This window comes from Bicyclus anynana, chromosome 12, assembly GCF_947172395.1.
Source record: "Bicyclus anynana chromosome 12, ilBicAnyn1.1, whole genome shotgun sequence".
NCBI lineage: Eukaryota > Metazoa > Arthropoda > Insecta > Lepidoptera > Nymphalidae > Bicyclus > Bicyclus anynana.
In genome coordinates this window covers 8,457,492-8,477,707 of record NC_069094.1, presented here as the reverse complement: position 1 = coordinate 8,477,707, position 20,216 = coordinate 8,457,492, and the positions used below count along the sequence as shown (strand labels likewise).

The window sequence follows — 20,216 nt, the reverse complement described above, 5'->3', positions numbered from 1 at the left end:
AAATAACCAAGTATGTATCATATATCATCAGTTTGCGTAAATCATCATATCAGCCGATGGACGTCCACTGCAGGGCATAGGCCTTTTGTAGGGACTTCAAAACATCACGATACTGAGCCACCTGCATCCAGTGAATCCCTGCGACTCGCTTGATGTCATCAGTCTACCTGGTGAGGAGTCGATTAACACTACGCTTTAGTACTAGTGTGGGGTCGCCATTCCAGCACCTTGGGACTGCAACGTCCATCGGCTCTTCGAACTATGTGCCCCGCCCTGAGAAGGCTCAGAGTCACACATCGGGCGATGGAACGAGCTATGTTATGTTATGAGTTCTTCTGCGTGATCGAATCAGAAATGAGGAGATCCGCAGTAGAACCAAAGTTACCGACATAGCTGGACGGCTTGTAAGCTGAAGTGACAAGTTTCGCGACTAAGTCTCGGAACCATATCTCATCACTGGCAACACGCACTGTTCGAAAACTTTTGTCTTCAGGCACAGAGGAATTTAAGACGAAAATATGTCGTCATTCCTCAGCAGAGTTTCTCAACAGGTGGGCCTGAAAATGAACATGACCAAAACGAAAATAATGTGTATTACTCATGTATCGCTCCACCCAGTTATAGTTGAGAACGCTGCACTCGAAATAGTAGACGAACACATATACCTAGGACATATGATCCAGTTAGGTAGGTCCAATTTCGAGAAAGAGGTGAGCCGCCGAATCAAACTCGGCTGGGCTGCATTCGGGAAACTTCGCGACTTTATCTAATAACTTGGTAATAATTTTCAAACACATGGCCAGCCTTTCAAATTTTCATAGAGGTAAAATCTAAATTACCGATCAACTTTATTATATTAAACCCATAAATTTCGTCCTTATGGCTTTATTATCTGTTTTATTTGATTTACGAATCGTTTTGTAAATTCAAAAGTATAAGCGATGCTCTAACTGCATAATATGGAAATCATTTAGAACTTGAATACGCTAGTAAATATACCTATTATCTTTTCTGTTTTAATTTTAATTATAAATAGACTAGAGAACGACTCCGACTTTGTCTGCATAAAACCTTCTGAATCGGTGGTAGAGTATTTACAAATAGTCACACTTGCACTTTGAAAAGTGCTTGTAAACTGAGCCACATGAGCAATTAAATGAGTTTTGATTTTTTCAATTTTGAAATTTTATGTAAACTTTCTTTGTTAGTGGCCAATTTCTTGAAGACAAAATTGATATAGTAACATATCTTTATCAAGTATGCTATATTTCTTAGTTTATGTCATTATTTCAATAAACAAAAACTTGGCAAATTATGTACTAGAACTTTATTTTTAAATCACTCTATTAGTGATAACCGTATGAAAATCAGATCAGTAGTCGTTGAGTTTGCGACCATATTCTAACAGACAGACAGACGCGGTGGATTTTGATTATGTAATATTTATAAATATGATACATTTTTATTAGTAGCTAGCGGACGCCCGTGACTTTAGTTTCTCTCAAATACCTCGGAAACCATGGATTTTTCCGGTATAAAAAGTAGCCTATGTGTTAATCCATGCTATAATATATCTCAATACCAAATTTCAGCTAATTTGGTTCAGTAGTTGAAGCGTGAAAGAGTAACAAACATTCATATCATCAAAATCATCACTTTTCGGAAATCTTAGGAAACCATGGATTTTTTCGGGATAAAAATTAATACTTCAATCGTTTTTTTTTTGCGGTAGGACGAAAGAATCAGAACAATCAGAGTATAGTGATGGGATCTGTTACAAGGAACCGTACTAAAACATGAACAAATTAATATTAAGTTTAATTCCATAGAATGTGATATTTTTATGCAATTGGCATTTCCTTATCTGTGTGTTTAATAAAATGTATTAAACTGGGGAACTATTACACCTGTATGTGACAGTAGTCTGTGGGCAAGTCTCCAAAACTAGAGCGCAAGGCGTGCAATCCGTTTAAGCTGAAAATGGGTTACCTACTCCATTTTTAGCTGACAATAAACCCAACCATTTTGACTAATATATTTTCTATTAGGTACGTTATCTTTATGGTCATACTCAATTAATTTATGTGTTTATCAAATATTTTTTATAAATCCTACTATCCAACTAATATTATAAACGCGAAAGTTTGTATGGATGTTTGGATATTGTTACTCTCTAACGCCGCTACTACTGAAACGATTTGGCTGTTTGGAATGAAAATAGATTTTACTACAAGATTTTTATTCGCTTTTATAGATATTAACTTTATTAAATAAGTAGACGATCGGACAACAGTTGTAGGTACAAAGTGTGCACTCAACAATAAATCTAAATCATCGGAGCGATCTTTTAGCATGACATCGATGAATTCTATAAGCTTTTCTAACTTTTGAATAGCAACCTACTCGTCGGAAGAGCGCTCAATAAAAGTTAGCAGACGACTGGAAAATAATATCTTCAGTTCGGATATCGTATTTTGCAAGACTTCGAACAATTCCTTAACAAAGGGTGTTTTATTTTACTTGTTAATCGTTAATCACTCATTGGATTTGAACAAGCAGCTCTTATCTCTTAGAACATTTAATTAACTCTATGCTGAGTATAATCTATAGATACTATTAGAGGTAAAGTTGAAAATTCTTTTAACAATAGAAAACTACATTTTCATCGAGTAACATGGGCTTTATTTAATACACAGGTACGGGAACTATGCGGATGAAATCGCGGGAGTCTGCTTATGGTAAATAAAATAAAATATATCTCGCTTTAAAGTCAAAGGTAAAATCTCATTCTAAACAAAAACAGTCACATGTTTTTCATCTGATTATGTAAGTCTTAATAGGACCTCACCGGTGTCACCGGGGGTGTAAAACAGTCATGGTTAGTTTGATTTTTTTTTATTCTTAAGCAGGGAACGTAGGTATTATTGGCGAGCTGTAACTGTAACTGTAGACTTGGTCCCTAACTATGGGCCTCATAAAAAAGCTCAGAGACACACAGCAGGCGATAGAACGAGCTATGTTAGAAGTATCTCTGCGTGATTGAATCAGAAATGAGGAGATTCGCAGAAGAACCAAAGTCACTGACATAGCTCAACGAGTTGCGAAGCTGAAGTGGCAATGGGCGGGGCACATAGTTCGAAGAGCCGCAGCTGCAGTGGACGTCCATCGGCTAATATGATGATGATGATGATGTAACTGTAACAAAACAGAAGCTGTAACAAGCTTTACTTTAGATTACGTACGAGTACGCTTGAAACAATCTTCGCTCGTAGCTTCTAATAATTAATTTTTAGGATCCTTTAAAGACCACGATCAGATGTTAATAATAATGACTGGGAAAGACGGCTGAACGTGCTCTCCGAGACACGTAACGTAACACCACCAACTTCCCATCTCCAGACTGAGATTTTTTACTGAAAATTTTCTTAGAATATAGAAAAGCTCAGTATTACATAGCCCGACCCAAGGACCCGAACCCAAGACTACATATACCGGAGTAGCATTAGCTAACCATTATACCAAGACAATTAGGTCGTGTAGGTATCTGTATAAGCTTTTTAAACCATCGATATACGAAATAGTGCATTAAACTAAAAATACATACATAGTCATAATATAGTATTTATTGGAGACCTTTGTCCATATTACGTTTTACTTCACACTTAAAAAACCGTCAATTGGTATCCCAAAAGCCTTTCCACTGAGAGCTGTACGGGATATTTACTCAAACTCACAACGATGTTGTTTCGCTTTGATTAAACCCTTTCAACCCCTAGGATGAATGTTTTTATCTATTTTACTTAGCTCATAAAAGAACCCTGAAATATTTTGCAGCAGGAGAGAAATGACTTTCTTATACAGCGTTTCGGGTAGATTGGGTGAGTTTACAGACATAAAACGTTGAGAAATTTTCTTAGTAGAATTTACTGGGTCACAAGCAAGAGAAGCAATCTTTTTAAATATGCATATCGCTTTTGACTGAGAAAAGTGTCAATTGTTGTATTGTTAGGAACAGTGTAGAAGCACGTCTTTGAATCCGTAGCAATTGCTTGAGAATGGTTTTATGTTGATCCTGGATTTTTTAAAATTATTTCTTGTGCTTGCATTAACTCAAGCCGTGTTGAAATCATGAAGTTTTAGGATTTTCAGACGGTTCTTTCTCGTGGTTCCTTCTGATAAGGCTTTCATTATTTGTTATTGAACTTCCCTATTTTTATTTTATGTTATATGCAGGTAAATTATTGTACTCCAGAAATATCCGAATTATTTTGTGTTCTCAGCAAATGAATAAATAAATACATCTTAAGTACGTTCAATCTTGGGCATAAAATAATGATGTTGTGTGAATTCGGTTCAACGTGGTAGTTACACATAACCAAAGCCGCATTGTATACCCGTGATGCGTTTGCTTGTTGTATTTTAACATAGAGTTACAGTTCCTCCTACTGCAACAATAACAAACTCTAATTTATGGCATTGTTAGTTCAATGGATACCCGGATTTAAGTTCTGAGTATTTATGGATATATGATTCTTCGTTTCCCGAAATAACCAAAAATGTACTGCCCAACGATTCGAGGATGAACTGAAATGACATTGACTCTAAAACTTGTGAAAACTGCAAGTATTACCTATTATATTTTTCATCATACTTTTTAATGAATAATAATAACTATCTAGATCGGAGTTCCACAGAAGATAACTGCAGACACGCTCTATCCTCCTTCGCTCTTTTAATCCTACGGATAGACTCTGGTAGGGCCTTTGCGCTCGCCCAAAGTCCAGAAGACGCTGGACTGGACGTAGGATGTCAGGATGTCTTATTGAAATCGAGATATTACTAAAAGACTTATTGAAATTGAGATATTAGTTAAGAATATAAGAACCTCTTAAATCGATCGAAAACGGATCTCGGATAACGGATTTGAGTAGGTAAAGCCATATCACCATATTATGGTACTCGTATTAGTAAATCGATCAACTGATGCGTCTCGTGATATTTTGAGATTTTTATCACATTTTTCGCTCTTTTAAAACTCCACTTAAATCAAGACCAGAACGTGACAAGCTTCGCACAGCTAAAGTTAATTTGCAGCGTGGCTCACGTTACTTGATAGCTGTTTTAAGAGGTATTTTGCTTCGGGCCTTATCTGGAAAAACGGCATACACCGTTTACGTTTAATAGTTGTAGTAGTTAACTACATTTTTAGTCATTTCCTATAATTAAACGTAAAGTACAACTGTAAAATAATCTGTAAAATGAATTCATAACTTCTTTTTATTTTAAAATATTAGGGCCAGTATTAAGGGGCCAGGCTTCTCTCATTTTTAGAAAAAACTATCATGACATGGATTAGTGTTTTAAATCCTTTTTTATTTGTTATAACTTTACGGTTATCTTAATTTTCTTTAATTCCATTTACAAATACAGAAATCTTTCTGTTATCATACTAGAACGTAACTCGTCATATTTTAGCGTATGTTTAGAACATCGATCCTTTTAAAATAAAATGCGCTGTTCTCTCCAATTTATTGTTATTTTATGGCGCAGCGACAAAAGTTTTATAGCGTTTTTATGGGATTGCAGTAAAAATTTTATTTAATATTTAAATATATCCGATAACATGCGGCGCTTTGCCTCTTAGCAATTATTTTCATGGTCATGCAACATGCCTATCATTAGAACAGTGTAATTCAAAGCTTTTAAAGGTGTTTGAATTTTATCCATGTACCGTACCTACTTGTATTTTTCTGTTTTATTGTTATATCGAAATATATCATTTATTTCTTAATTTTTATAAAAATGATTTTCTTAATGTATTTGTCTTCGCTTATTTTTCATTATAATTATTTTACTTACAATATTTGTTTTTAATTTTTTTTATTCTGAATAGACTTACGCTTGACTATAATCATGCAATGGAAAGCAATGATGAGGTTTAGGTTGGAGCGCACTTGCCTATAAAATGCCTATTCACTATTGCCTAGAAGGTGCACAAATCCAAAGTGTTAGGAAACACAGAAGCTGAAAAGGCATTCCACATCTTCGTTATTCTTATTAGAAAATGGAATAGTACCTACCTGCCATTTTCAGGTGATCGTTTGCCTAAGCTAGGAATTTGCGTCGACTAATATCAAGCAGTAGAAAGGATGTCACCGATGACTTTATTCATCTATCAAGCGTGATGTTTACACGTATGTTGATGATTGTTCAATATTTAGTCAATATTATAGGATTGAACATATTCCAGACTAAGTACACTCCAAGCATGGATACACGTTTCGTGATATTCCTGGTATTGATAGTGACCGTCTGTGATTTACTAATGAAATGTACCTTGACTCTGGATGCTTCCATTAAAAGTTGGACCAGGTCTGACAGTTTCGGGGAAATACAATAAGTAAAGCTATTTGGTTAGTTCATTTGTTGCTTATCGGAAACAAGATGACTTGCGAAAGTTACATTGTACTGTTTGACCCGATAGACGTTGTACTGTCCTAACTTTAACGTTTTTCATGAAAACTCGATCGACGCCGCTAACTCCCAGGTTCAAATATTAGTGCAATAATAATAATAATAATCTTAATCTTTATTTCAGATAACAAAATCCATAAATTACATTCAATTGATTAAATTTTAATATCCTATTGTTAGTAATATTAGTAGTTATAGGTACTTGAAAAAACTAAATTAAAATATGTTAGTGTGTTAGTAATGACAGTATCTACCATTTATGAAGCACCGTGAGTGCATATGCAAGTGCACCCAGTGCTTCATAAATGGATTTCCACCATTTTCCACCAGCGTTTTTAATATGCTGTTGGAGCTCTCGCGCATTCTGTGCATAACTGATGCTGCTCTTTTTCGCATTATAGCATAAAAGTCATCTGTATGCGCTTCAGCAAACATCAGTGATGCACTGCAGTAACGCGGCAGCCCCATCAGTGTCCTAAACCCATTATTGTATTGGACTCGCAGGTCGCTATAGGCCCTTTGCGTATATGTCACCCACAAGCTGCATGTGTAAAATGTTTGACAGTATGCCTTAAATAGGGTCAGTTTTACGTCCATATTACACCGTGCAAACCTGCGGGCTAACATATTGCATCGGACTGCCAGCGCCCTGCGCTCCCTTTCTATGTCATTAACATCAGACAAGTCCTCCGTTACAGTGTGCCCCAAGTATTTGAACTCTGTGACTCTTTTTAGCGGCATACCGTTAAGAGTCACTGGAGAAATATAATTTAAGGCGAATCCCTTACTCTGAAATAGTAAGAGTTCGCTTTTTTTAATATTGTATATGACTGACTCACATATCTTCAGCAGCTTCCTAAGTGCATTAATTGATGCATAGAGTGGTCTAATCTAATATACACAAAAATCTCTATAAAATTTTCATCAAATCGATCCAGTTTTGGAGAAGTTACTTACATGACAAACACGTAAATTATGTACAGAAGAATGATCTCATTAAATATTACGTGTCTCAAAACGGTGAAGGATAAACATCGTGAGGAAATCTGCATACCAGAGAATTTTCTTAATTCTCTGTGTGTGTGAAGTCTGCCAATCCGCATTGGGCCAGCATGGTGGACTATTGACCTCATCCATCTCATTCTGAGAGGAGACTCGAGCTCAACAGTGAGCTGAATATGGATTGATAATGATGATCAAATAAACATGAATAAAACAATCAAAACTGACCTTAATCGATACTCCTCTCGATGACACAGGCATCTGTGACTGATAAACGAATGACTGAATCGATCAGCCATGAGCGTTGACATTTACTTTTCACTTCATAACTAAGCTAAATAGCCAAGTTGCAAAATAACAATTTAAGTAGTCTGGAGACGCGGATGCTGATAATTTATACACTGTTGTAATGTACAAGTAACTTAATTATTCCGCGTAATTAATCCATGTAGCAAGTTTTTAATTGCTATCTTCAATAGTTCTATAAAAGTTTTATATAAGTATAAAAGTGTTTGGTTTTGTATTTTTAAAGACGGCATTTATAGGATAGGATATTTTCCAGAGAGAACTACTTTGAGATGAATATAAATATGCCCTTACTTTCTAGCTAAGTTTTGTTTGAATAAATATTATAAAGCTGAAGCGTTTGTTTGTTTTGGTCCGATTTTAAAAATTCTCCCAGTGTTAGATAGCCCATTTATCGAGGAAAGTTATAGGCTAATATTATCCTCGTATTCGTACGGAAACGGGAACCATGCGGGTGAAATCGCGCGGTGTCAGCTATTATAATTATATTATAATTATAGCAGCGACAATAGACCAACGGGGCGGCTATCGAACCACCACCCCTCAGTGATGAGTCCGACCGCTTTGCTTTTGAGGCTCATGCTTATGCCGTGATGCCTTTGATTCCAAAGCTCTGCAAATTGCCTATTATACTTACCTAAAGTACGATGCTTCGGATGACAAACATTCTATTCTGTAAAGATCCGTATTAGAAACGACCTTCACCCATCTCTAAATTGGATGAAAAGTGTTTTGTATAACAAATTTAGTACGTAAATAAAAAAGAATTTTCAAAATCGGTCTATAATTGACGAAATTATCGCTGGACATACATAAAAAAAAAAAACATACATACAGCCGAACGTAGAACCTCCTCCTTTTTGGAAGTCGGTTAAAAAATATATTGCAAGTAAAATACTAAAAAAATCCTGGCGAAGCTATTATTAACCATTTTTAACTATCATTAATGATAGTTTGGCCAGGAGTTTTTTAGGCAACCCACTGGTAATATAGATTTTTTACGTACTAAATTTGATAAAAATAACCTCAGTATGAAAGTGAATAAATATAATGACTAAACAAATGTACTGACTTAAAATGGCTGTGTGGTTTGTTTGTACGCCGAAGTAGGTGTGTGAGAGGGTTACCAGCAAAATCTCTCTATAACGGCAGCAACTTCTATATTAGAAAAGGGTATCCAAAGCTGCTTTAGTAGGATCTTACAGGGAGGAGCTAGGCAGAGAGAACTACACGAGCTGAGAAGGGAAGTGTTAGTTAACTGTCAAGGACGTCCTTAACCCTACACTATCGATCACAAGTCCGGGGATCTGCTCAGGGTTTTTCTCTCTGCCACACTATGGACCTGGTACCCGCACGGTGAATCCATGGAATGCTTAATATTTCGTCTCTTTTCATCCATTAAACAAATGGGTGAAGGTCGTTTCTAATACAGATTATAAGCAAAATTTCTCAAGATTCAGCCTTCATAAAAATATGAGGTATCTCTGGCTGTCCGGGGCTCTCAGTCGATTCCTCTTGATATTTTAATTTCGTCGTATTAGATTTTTGTAGTAGGTAATTACAGTTTTTTAATATTTTATATCAGTGTGTTCTTGTGTATAGATGTGCGTATTTATTGAGTTGCTCACAGATTCATCGGTACACTTATGTCGTATCGACGTAAATATAACTTTTCATATCAGAATGATCTTACCTACCTAACCTTACCTTATCAGCCGATAGACGTCCACTGACACGACATAGACCTCTTGCATGAACTTCCAAGAATAACTGCAATCAATCCGCTTGATATCCTCGGTCTATCTAGTGAGGGGTCGACCAACGCTGCGTTTTCCGGTGCAGGGTCAGTTTGGGACCCCAACTTCCATCGGCTCTTCAAATTATGGGCCTTATTAGAAGACTCAAAGTCACTCAGCGGGCGATGGAGCGACCTATGCTTTGAGTTTCTCCGCGTGATCGAATCCGAAATGAGGAGATCTGCAGACGCACCAAAGTCACTGACATAGCTCAGCGAGTCGCGAAGCTGAAGTGGCAATGGGCAGGCCACATATACCTTACTTTACCTTATCAGCCGATAGACGTCCACTGCTGGACATAGGCATGGACCTGCAAGCACAACGGTATCGAACCGCCAGCATCCAGCGGCTCTCTACAACCCGCTTGATATCCTTAGTCCACCTAGTGGGGGGTCGACCAACACTGCGCTTTCCGGTGCGGAGTCGCCATACCAGCACCTTGGGAGCTCAACGTCCATCGGTTCTTCGAACTATGTGGCCTGCTTACTGCTCTCTCGCTGAGCAGTGTCAGTGACTTTGGTTCGTCTGCGGATATCTTTATTCCTGATTCGATCACGCAGAGAAACTTCAAGCATTTTACTTATAAATGTCATTAAAATAATAAATGCCGTAGCAGCAAGGACAACAAATGGTTTCATATCCTATATACCGAAACAAAACAATGCTGCTTGGCAGCAGAAGTTAACATGGCTGTAGTACTTCCCCACACGAGTTCTCACAAAAAGGTCTACACTTAAAACAAATGTTACAAAACCTTGATGAATAATTGACAAGTGAACTTTTGCAAGGTAAAAATAAAAATATACACAAATCCCGTGTATATTTCAATTGCAAAATGCTTTGAATTTGAAAGTGTGCTTATGTCGAAAAGCTTTGACTTTTATTGAAAATCGTTTTTTGTTGTTTTTATTCCAACATGGAACCTGAATAATTTCAATATCAAATATTTCTGTGTGTGAGTGATGACAATCTTTTTATTAGAAACTAGCGAGAACCGCGACTTCGTCCACATGAAATTCAGTATCATGGAATCATAAATATTTCTGAAATATTTATATTGTACCTATTATGTTGCTCAGTAAACCCATTTCAATTTTAGACAGACATACAAACATTTTTGGCATCAGTATCGATCACTAATAACCCCTGATTTTGAGTTATTTTGGAAATATATTTCATGTACAGAATTGACCTCTCTACAGATTTATTATAAGTACAGAAATAAAAAATTAATCTTTTATAAAGAGAGTGTTAAGCACAAAAGAAAATCAAAGCTAGAAGATAAATGAATAAAAAGTGAGACTTTATTCGAGTATTTCAACGGAGTGCGATGAAGTACTCAATCAAACGCTTGTGTCGTCGTATTGACTAAAAAAAGCCGAACACTTCGAGTGATACGATAGAAAAAAATAGATGCTCGCTAGTCGCTGGGTAAGCGGGTAGATTTTATTGATTTTTCGATAGTTTTCAGATCAGTGGGGAACATTACATAAATAACAAAAATTTGAATATATATAGCCCACTATAATCGAGATATACTTATGGATATTAGTGAAGTCCTTACTAATCTATAAACATAAAAGAAAGTCGGGTTTGTTACAACAATTAGAACTCGAAATCTGCTGGACCGATTTTCATGGCTTTTGATTCGTTAGATTTGTTTTCGCCCCGAATAGCAGAATACATCTTAAAAACAATGAAAAATGATTTCAAGGGTAGGGTAGGTGTACGTAGGAGTAGGGTGGGGGTAGGGTAGGGTAGGGTACGGGGTAGGGTAGGAATAGAGAAGAAGTGCACCTAAGTCAAAGCGAAGCTTGACCGGGTCCGCTAGTAAATAAATAAAGTTACGGTTAATATGGGACAATTATTATTATTATACAGGTTGCTAGTGAGTATTTTCCATAACTTTAAGGTGTTGACAAGTCCACTTATAGGAGCCGAAAAGTGTGGTACTGCATAACTAATTATTTTTTTTACTAAAAATTAATGTTAATGATAAAACAGACAACAGACAAAACAGATATTCTAAAGTGATCAAAATCGACAAATCTATATTTGGGTATGCCACACACACCTCATAGTCGGTGTAACTACTTATCATCTCATTCACGCCGAGTTAAGAGTATGGAGATACATTACGAATACTAAATAATAAGTGCAGTTATTGAATGGTATGAAATTATTATACTCTTGTATAAGTCCACAAAATTACTCGTACGTTCTTCCATTTCAATATTTTTACAACGAATTTTTCACAGTAAAAAATTTGTCAAATAACATAGCGAAATTTAACTAATTGGCAAAACAAAGGAGAGCATAATATAAAAGGCACCTCCGGGAATATTGTTTATTAGATTTTGAATCTTCTTAAAACATCCGAGTAACCGATTGTTTCATAAAATCACAAACTTAATTATGTTCCTTTTATTCTACTTTGTTGGTAGAGCACTCTAAAATTTAAATAGCTTTTTTGATATTGTTTGTTTTTTCATAGTAAATGTGAAAGTTTGTATCATCATCATCATCATCACATCATCATCATCATCATCATCATCATCAACATCATCATTATTACCAATCAATGGACGTCATGGGACTGTTAAGGACTTTAAAATAACACGTCCTCGAGACGCCAGCATCCAACGGCTCCTTGTAAGAATAATTCGAAGAGCCGATGGATATTGTGCTCTCAAAGTTATGGAATGGCGACTCCGCACCGGAAAGTTGACTCTTGGTCGAACTCCTACTAGATTTTTTGTTTCAAAATAATATTTGCCATAATTTGTTTATCAAAATGATATCATTTTGATCCTTATTGCTCTGTTATTAGTCGGAAAAGGCTGTGTTAGGAGTGGGTACGACAATAGTTTAGCGGGCGGGCACCTTACCTTTCAGTATAAGTCCGGCCCATGAACTGTGGAGCTACTGCAGCTTTAGGTGGACTATTTACATTAAAGTTTGTTCCGAACTGCATTAAAAACGGCTTTTATTTGGGTCAAATTCCGTTTTCCCATAAGTGAATATTTGAAACCTCTTATCTCCCAAAGCAACCAAAAAGTAAAAATGAAAACTATCCGTACTAATTGTCCGTATCAATTGCTTCCGTACTTATCTTTAAAGAGGTAAAGTTTGTGCTATTGTAAGTAATATTTGTGTAATATCTGAATCTTCTGAAATGATTTTTATTTTTTTTTTACCATTAGAAAGCCACGTTATTTGTGAGTGTCATAGGCAAATTTTATCTTCATATTCTTACGGGAACGGGAACTACGCGAGTGAAAACGCGGTTCATCGGCTAATAATTAGTAAAGATAAGAATTCGCTAATAATCTTTTAGCTTTTTTAAAATAACGAATATCTCGGTCTGACAGTCTCTTAGAATATGTATCAAATTCAGACTTCTAAATTCATGAAAATATACTTTAGTTTTTGAAAGTCATCAAATGCAAAAGCATAAAACGCATTTCGTGTTCCACATTTAGAGGTAGGGTAAGTAAGTATATTAAGAGGTAAAGAGACGAATTCAAACTCAACGATCTTCCATTTGACTTATTTCCATGTGAAATATACTAAGGTGGCTCTTAGTGAGATTTATTGGCAAATGTATAAAGTCGTGTTAAATATTTTAGATGTGTTCGATGTTATTGTTACATTTTCATAAATATCTTTAAAAAAATATTGTAAAGACATAAACCCATATATATCATTTAGCAATTAAAGTATATTTCCTTTACAAATTAATCTGATATATTATTTATTTTTCTGCACTACAAAGCGCAGTGTTGGTCGACCCCCCCGCCAAGGTGGACTGACGACATCAAGCGATTTGCAGGGATTCACTGGATGCAGGCGGCTCAGGAACGTGACGTTTGGAAAAACAAAAAAGGCATATATCCTGCTGTGGACGTTCATCGGCTGATTTCTTTATAAAGATCTCGTACGGTGCTTGAGATCTCAATCCTCTGAAACGGTTCGAAGAAATCGTGATAGAGTTGCAAACAATTTGAGACGCTTCGCTTCGAATCTTCGCCAAAAACACCGCTAAATGTGCCTGAGTTATAAATCATGGAGTGTTCCAATAAGTAAAAGTGACAATGTTTATGCGGTGAAGGTGTCAGTGGAATAAATTATTTTCTTGGTATTCTCCTCACGTGGACTGCGTACGGGACGGATATAGCGGTAATTTAATGTCCCAGGATAAAAATGTGTTGCCTATATTGTCCATTAAAGTTATGGTCAGTGGACGGATATGGACATTTCTGTAGCTTGGCAAATTCGTTTGTAACACTCTCGATGGTCCGCGCGGGCAGGGAAGCGGGGTAGCGATGCGCGCGCTCGACTTCACACCGCCCAGTCCTTTCCCCCCGTCGCCCGCATATCATAGTAGTGTCATCAACGAACTTGCCAAGCTATAGTTTTGGCATAGTGGCATATCTCACCTGGTTATGTAAACTAAGCTACTCTGTATTTTTTATTGTTCCGTATCTCAAAAGTAAAATACAGACAAATGTGTGGAACAGGAAATGGTCGCATCTCTTTACGTTAACTTGGAAACTTATTTTTTGCGCTTTAAGGGACTGTTGAACTGAGTATGAGGTTTTAAATTTAACTCGATTCCTCTTCGTGTTCCCGAGATGAAGGGTATTGATAGATAGTCGGACAGATAGACAATAAAGTGAACTCTAAAAACTAAAATTGCGTTTACAATACAGGCAGGTCATTTCCTCCCAGATGATAAATCCAGGTGTGGATACGGGCCTCGAGGCTTAGCTTCTTTGCCCGGGTAAGGCGCTTGTTCCCCGGTCATTTTCTCCCAGGCCCTTTCAGGGCGTATTCAATGAGCCTTTTTCCTCTACAGGTTTTAAAAAAACCGCTAGTCGCAGCACCGTGGGTTAGGTGCAAATATGATGATTTTTCTATTGAAATCACCATCAATTCCAATGAAATTTTATTGTCATTGTCGTTTGTAATGCATTCTTCAATTTCTTAAACGTTTAGGTACATCATCTTCCGTAAATTCGATAATAAAATATTGCTTATCTGCTTGTATTAAGATGGTAGACAAAGATATAAAATAAAGAGGTTCATTTGTTTACATTTTCATAGTGTCTTTATTTTCACATACAGCATCGAATTAACAATTAATGTCAAAGGTAAACTGAGCATTAAATAACGTAAACAAGTTTCCGCATAAAGACGCAAATACATGTGAAACCACATTTTATGTTTTGAGTGTAGCTCATTTTCTGGTTTTGCGGTGACAATGAACCACCTAATTTATTTTTGAATTGTTGCTACGTTAGGAACATGTTAAAATTATTATTTTAAAACTTTCCGTGCGGTTATGGTGGTTTGAAACGTATAATATTAATTAGCCAGTACAACATTAATTTGGTTTTAGTTGCTCGTATGCTTATTGTTTTCGTTTTTATATTCATCATTATTATTAGCTTATTTCAATACTCCATTACAGAACCTATTTTGGTCTTTACTAACAACCTATTAAAATAAACATCAAATTAATTGACAAAATGTCATTTATATACTGTGTGATATCCACCAGTAAGCACCGGACAAGGATTTTATATACAAACTGGATCTCTCTCCGCGTCGTGTTCCTCATTACTGAGGGTCGTGACCCCTATCACACATTCACGACTTTTTCCCGCACGATGTCACGCCATGCGGCTCGACTTTTCGCGACTTGTAGAGCTTCGCGTACTTTTGTATCGAGAGTGGTGCGGATTTGATCTGACCAACGGGCTACGTCCACGAGGTCTCTTCCCTTCCACTATATAAACTGGATAGCGTAATGGAAAAATGTGTGAATCAAAATTGAACTTTATTCATAAGTATATTAAATCTATTTTCCTTTGGACTTTAAAGAGAGGCAAATCCGACCTGACAAGGAAGCTTGAGGGGATGCGGTGTGTCTTGTTCTTTCATATTGACAGCCTAAAAAAATGTTCGAGGGCTTAGGGTGACAATATTTGGATCTGTAATAACAATTATTATCAAATATTAATGATAATCACCGGAATCGACGGCTTAACGTGCTCTCCGGGGCACGGAGGAATAATACCTTCCTTTAAAGGCTGAGAATTTTTACTCAAAATTTCTTAGAAGAAGAGCTAAGTACTCCGTGACCCGGACCCATGTTGTAATGTACTAGCACACGCAAGTAAAAACATTTCAATAGTTTTCATTAATATCTTGTCCTAGAAAATTATAATATTGTCACCCTATTAGAGAAAGACACCGGTATCATACTACCCTTCTGGCTTGGCTCGTTTTTACCTCGGGAGTACGCAATCCAGTTAGTCTTAATAGGTCCATGACACCGGATGACATTTTTAGGTAGAATCTCAATTTTGTGTATGTCAACTAGCATAGAGAATTAGCCTCCCTCTTTATAGGATAAGGGGATTAGGACCATAGCAGCAGAAATGCAGTTGCAGTCGCTTAGGGTGATAATCACGTATATAAAAGCGCTGCTTCAGCGCTTTGTGTTCTGCAGTGATAATTTTGAAAAAGTGCCGTGAATATAATAAACATAGATAAACATTTTATGTCTTCATTGAAAACCTTTGCTGGAGGGTAATAAATATTTTTCTCTATCTCTATTCACACCTCCTCCTGCTTCTATTGACAACATCTAAAATTTGTTTAAGTACATAAGGCGTGAAAGCGCAAAAGACAAAACAATTATAATCGCATTTATTATATTATAGCCTCAGTAGCTCAGCGATCGGACAAGAGAGGTCGTACTCATCACCGAAGGATGGTTCGATCCCCGCCTCGTTGATCTATTGTCGTATCCACTCCTAATACAGTCTTTCCCGACTAGTTGGGGGGAATGGAAATATTAGTCATATTTAAAAGATAATATGTCAAATATTTAGTTAAGTTAGTTTTTAATGTTGTAGGAATTATGTAGCGCTTACTAACACTACAAAGAGAATAAATGTTTTTTCTTTCCTTCCAGATGAACCATATATACATTGCTGAAAAAAGTGGAGAAGAAACGACGTACCGACGTTATAAAGATGTTAGCGAAAAGTGGACTGATGTCGAAATCTAAGGACCGGATATAAAGACATTATTTTGTGGTAAAATATTGCGGAAAATATTACAGAAATCTTTTATCTATTCAGCAATAACTTTTGCTATCTTTTGTGTAATTACATTTTGAAATATGTATGTAAAAGCAGGTGGGTCCTGTTACACGAACAACTATAAATTTAAGTGCTCATGAAGAGATTACTTTGTTCATTGTTGCAAAAGCTGCAGCTTGCAGTTTATTTGGTACTGTACCGACCCAAATGAGTTTTTAAATCAAAATTTTAATTCTAAAGCGATCAACCGCTATACAAGTGCTGGTCTATCGATATTTGAATTATGCGGTACCAGCAGACGCTACGGGGTATCATCCGGTCATAAATATTTTGGTATTAAAAACAAAAATACTATATGGTTACTGATATTAAATATTAGACGATAGTTGGAATCGAGCAACAATATCAATACTTGCAAAGTATTCAACTTTTTTAAACTTTTAGCATAAGTTTCTTGGAGCCACTGTCTTTTGTTGACATATTTTAGTACATTTGGCATACAGCCATTAGGGATGATACTCCTAAGATTTCTTACTTCTTTTTAAAATATTGCTTATTCTTCTGCTTCAAAATTCAAATAAGGAAGTATAAAAAACGTTTAATTTTTCATTGTCATCCGTTCCCTACTGGTGGATATCATTTAGTAGGTATAGATGAGATTTCTCAATTGATTGTTTATTTTATTACGTTGATAATAAAGACCAAAATAAGCAAGCTGGTACGGTACTTCTGACGGTTTCTATACGATATTGTACCAGCTTGCGTACGATTATCGTACAAACTTGTGCCTCTACCAAGTAACCTCACTTCCATCTTAGACTGCATCACTTAACATCAGGTATGATCGCAGTCAAGGGTAGTTTGACAAATAATGAAAAAATATATATAACCACTCTTTATAGGATAAATAACTATTAAAAAAGAGTTTAAAGCCTGTCTCATATTTACAACAGTTTTAACATTGTACGGACGCCTATAACTCTATTTAATTTTTTATTGTATCCTAGTTACATTTGTTTCATATTCAAACAACCCTTCTAGTTCTGTCTGTATTCCCGCCTGTCCGTAGCAGTCGTTTTAATCAAAAACTTTTTAAGCTTCAACATTTAAAATTTAGCGCAGTTAGTGAGGCCGCACTCTACTGTACGTTTAAACTAAACCAATTTTTTTATTATTAAACAACGCGTCAACCAAATCAACCCTTTTCTAACGACTTATAGAGTCTATATCTGAAATTATCGCTGGACATACATAAAAAAAAACATACATACAGCCGAACGTAGAACCTCCTCCTTTTTGGAAGTCGGTTAATGAAATGAAATTTTATTTGCCTAATACACGTATACAAATGGTGTTTTACAAGTATAATTAAGTCACAGTGTATTACCATTAACATGGTGTGCAAATTTTACAATTTTATAAAGCACTGTTTAAGTGATATTATTTACTTATAATGTTATAATTGTTACAAATACAATCTAATCTACTTAAACGAGGATTTTTTTTTAATTCTTTACTTTCCCTTAACTACAATCTCATCTGATGATAAGTGATAATGCAATCTATGATGGAAGCGGCCTAACTAGTTAGAAAAAGGATGAAAATCCACACCCCTTTCGGTTTCTACACGACATCGTATCAGAACACTAAATCGCTTGGCGGTACGCCCTGGTAGGGTGGTAACTAGTCATGGCCGAAGCTTCCCATTAGCTAAAAGAGGAAGGAGTTTAAAAACCCAACATGCTGCTCATTATTTGCATAAAACAGTATTTATATAGTGAATAATTCCATACTTAGTATATAAGCGAAAGTATGTTAGTCTGTACGGCACGGCTAAGCTGCTATACCGATTTAAATGAAATTTGGTTTTGAGATATAGTGTGCTTTTTAGCAGAACGTATGAGCTACATTTTATCCCGACAAAATTTATTATTCCCGCGTGATTTCTAAAAAACAGAATTTCACGCGGACAAAGTCGCGGGCGCCTGATAGTTCCGTAATAAAAATTTCAATTTTCTAAAATGTCACTTTCCTTATTACCCAGTGCGGCCACGTTTCACAAAAGTAGTTAACATTTTCTTATTTTACATTTCAACGTTGCATTTCATGGCACCGGTTTTAATATTTCGGGAATGTTTCATAACTGACGACATGGCAAAGCATTATAATTTTCACGGTGTAATTAAATTAGATTTTATATTATTTTCTCAAACATACTTGGAAATATGAGCATTATTTTGACAACCTTCTTCGAGATAAATCGAATTTGCTGTACTGGTCGAGCAGCGGCCGGCAATGGTTGAATGAAAATCTGTCGTTTTTAGCGGCCAAATAAATTACTATAATCATATTTGTCATGTAATCTATAAATGGAACTTTAATCTTCTACTCTGTGGCAATATTTAGGCATCCATGACGATTAATTATCGCTAAGTGAAATCGTAGTCAAAAGCTGTCAATAACTAAAAAAATAAGTTATTGTCTTATTTATGGTTGTTCGCTTTGTCTTGGTGATTTGATTATTTTTTGTTCCAGCTTCGGTTCAAAATGTTTTTTAGGTGAGTCTTATTGTGCTGTTCGTAGCCCAAAACTTTGGGATATTTAAATTTTTGCAGTGGTATCGTTGACAGGTTTGATCTTGACTTAATAACAATAATATAGACACTATAGACCCAAAATGAGTGTTGGTGTGCTTAGAGGTTTGTTTGACTATTATGACCACTATCAGATGTTAACTTTGAAGAGCGAAGACTACGGTTTATCGCGCTTTCCAGTGCATTAGGGATGTAACACCACCAACTCCCAAAGTCTGGACTGATACAGACAATTTGTTTAAAGATGGAAAGTTCAATATTTCATAGCCCTATCCAGGTTAGAGACAGGTCAGGATACAAAGGACAAGAAATTTTCTTGTAAATATTTAAAGTGAATTTATACAAAAAAATACTAGCTACATATTCTTAATGACAGTTTTCACTTTAGTAATATAATTTTTATGCTTGGATGGGGGATATAAACCAGCATGTCTGTGCACAATCATGTTCTAATATTAAAAACACAGAGCGCAGCTCAGTCGCTCAGATATTAATTATAAACAGCGCATGGAAGCCAAACGGCATACCTGATAGCGGCGCATTCTAATTAATATTAATTGGTAAATATGGGAGCTTCAATAATTCTACGTGTGTTGACTGAATTCTGAAAGACTTACATCGACTTTCCGTCTGTGGCGTTATTGTGAAGTCTCTATGTCTATCGAAGTCAAATAAAATTGTGTGTGAAATCATTTAATCACGAGAAGGTGAAGACTTGATCTTCATTCATAAGAGGGGTTAAAACCACTCAGCGTGCGATTGAATGAGCTAAGTTTGGAGTTCCCTACGTACCTAATAAAAAAATAAATTAGGAGATCTGCAGAGGAACCAAAGTCATCGACACTCAGCGAGCCACGTAGGGTAGGTCAGGACACGTAATTCGACAATGGGATCGCAAGTTGCTGAAATGGCGATCTAGCACTGGAAAG

General features: G+C 36.1%; 1 protein-coding gene across 1 annotated transcript; it reads right to left on the bottom strand.

The window, feature by feature from the left end:
* Positions 1-6,708: 6,708 nt before the first annotated feature.
* Positions 6,709-7,215, bottom strand: LOC128198598 (uncharacterized). Its single transcript, XM_052884801.1, has one exon. The coding sequence runs from the start codon at positions 7,213-7,215 to the stop codon at positions 6,709-6,711; it is 507 nt and encodes a 168-aa protein (XP_052740761.1).
* Positions 7,216-20,216: the final 13,001 nt, after the last annotated feature.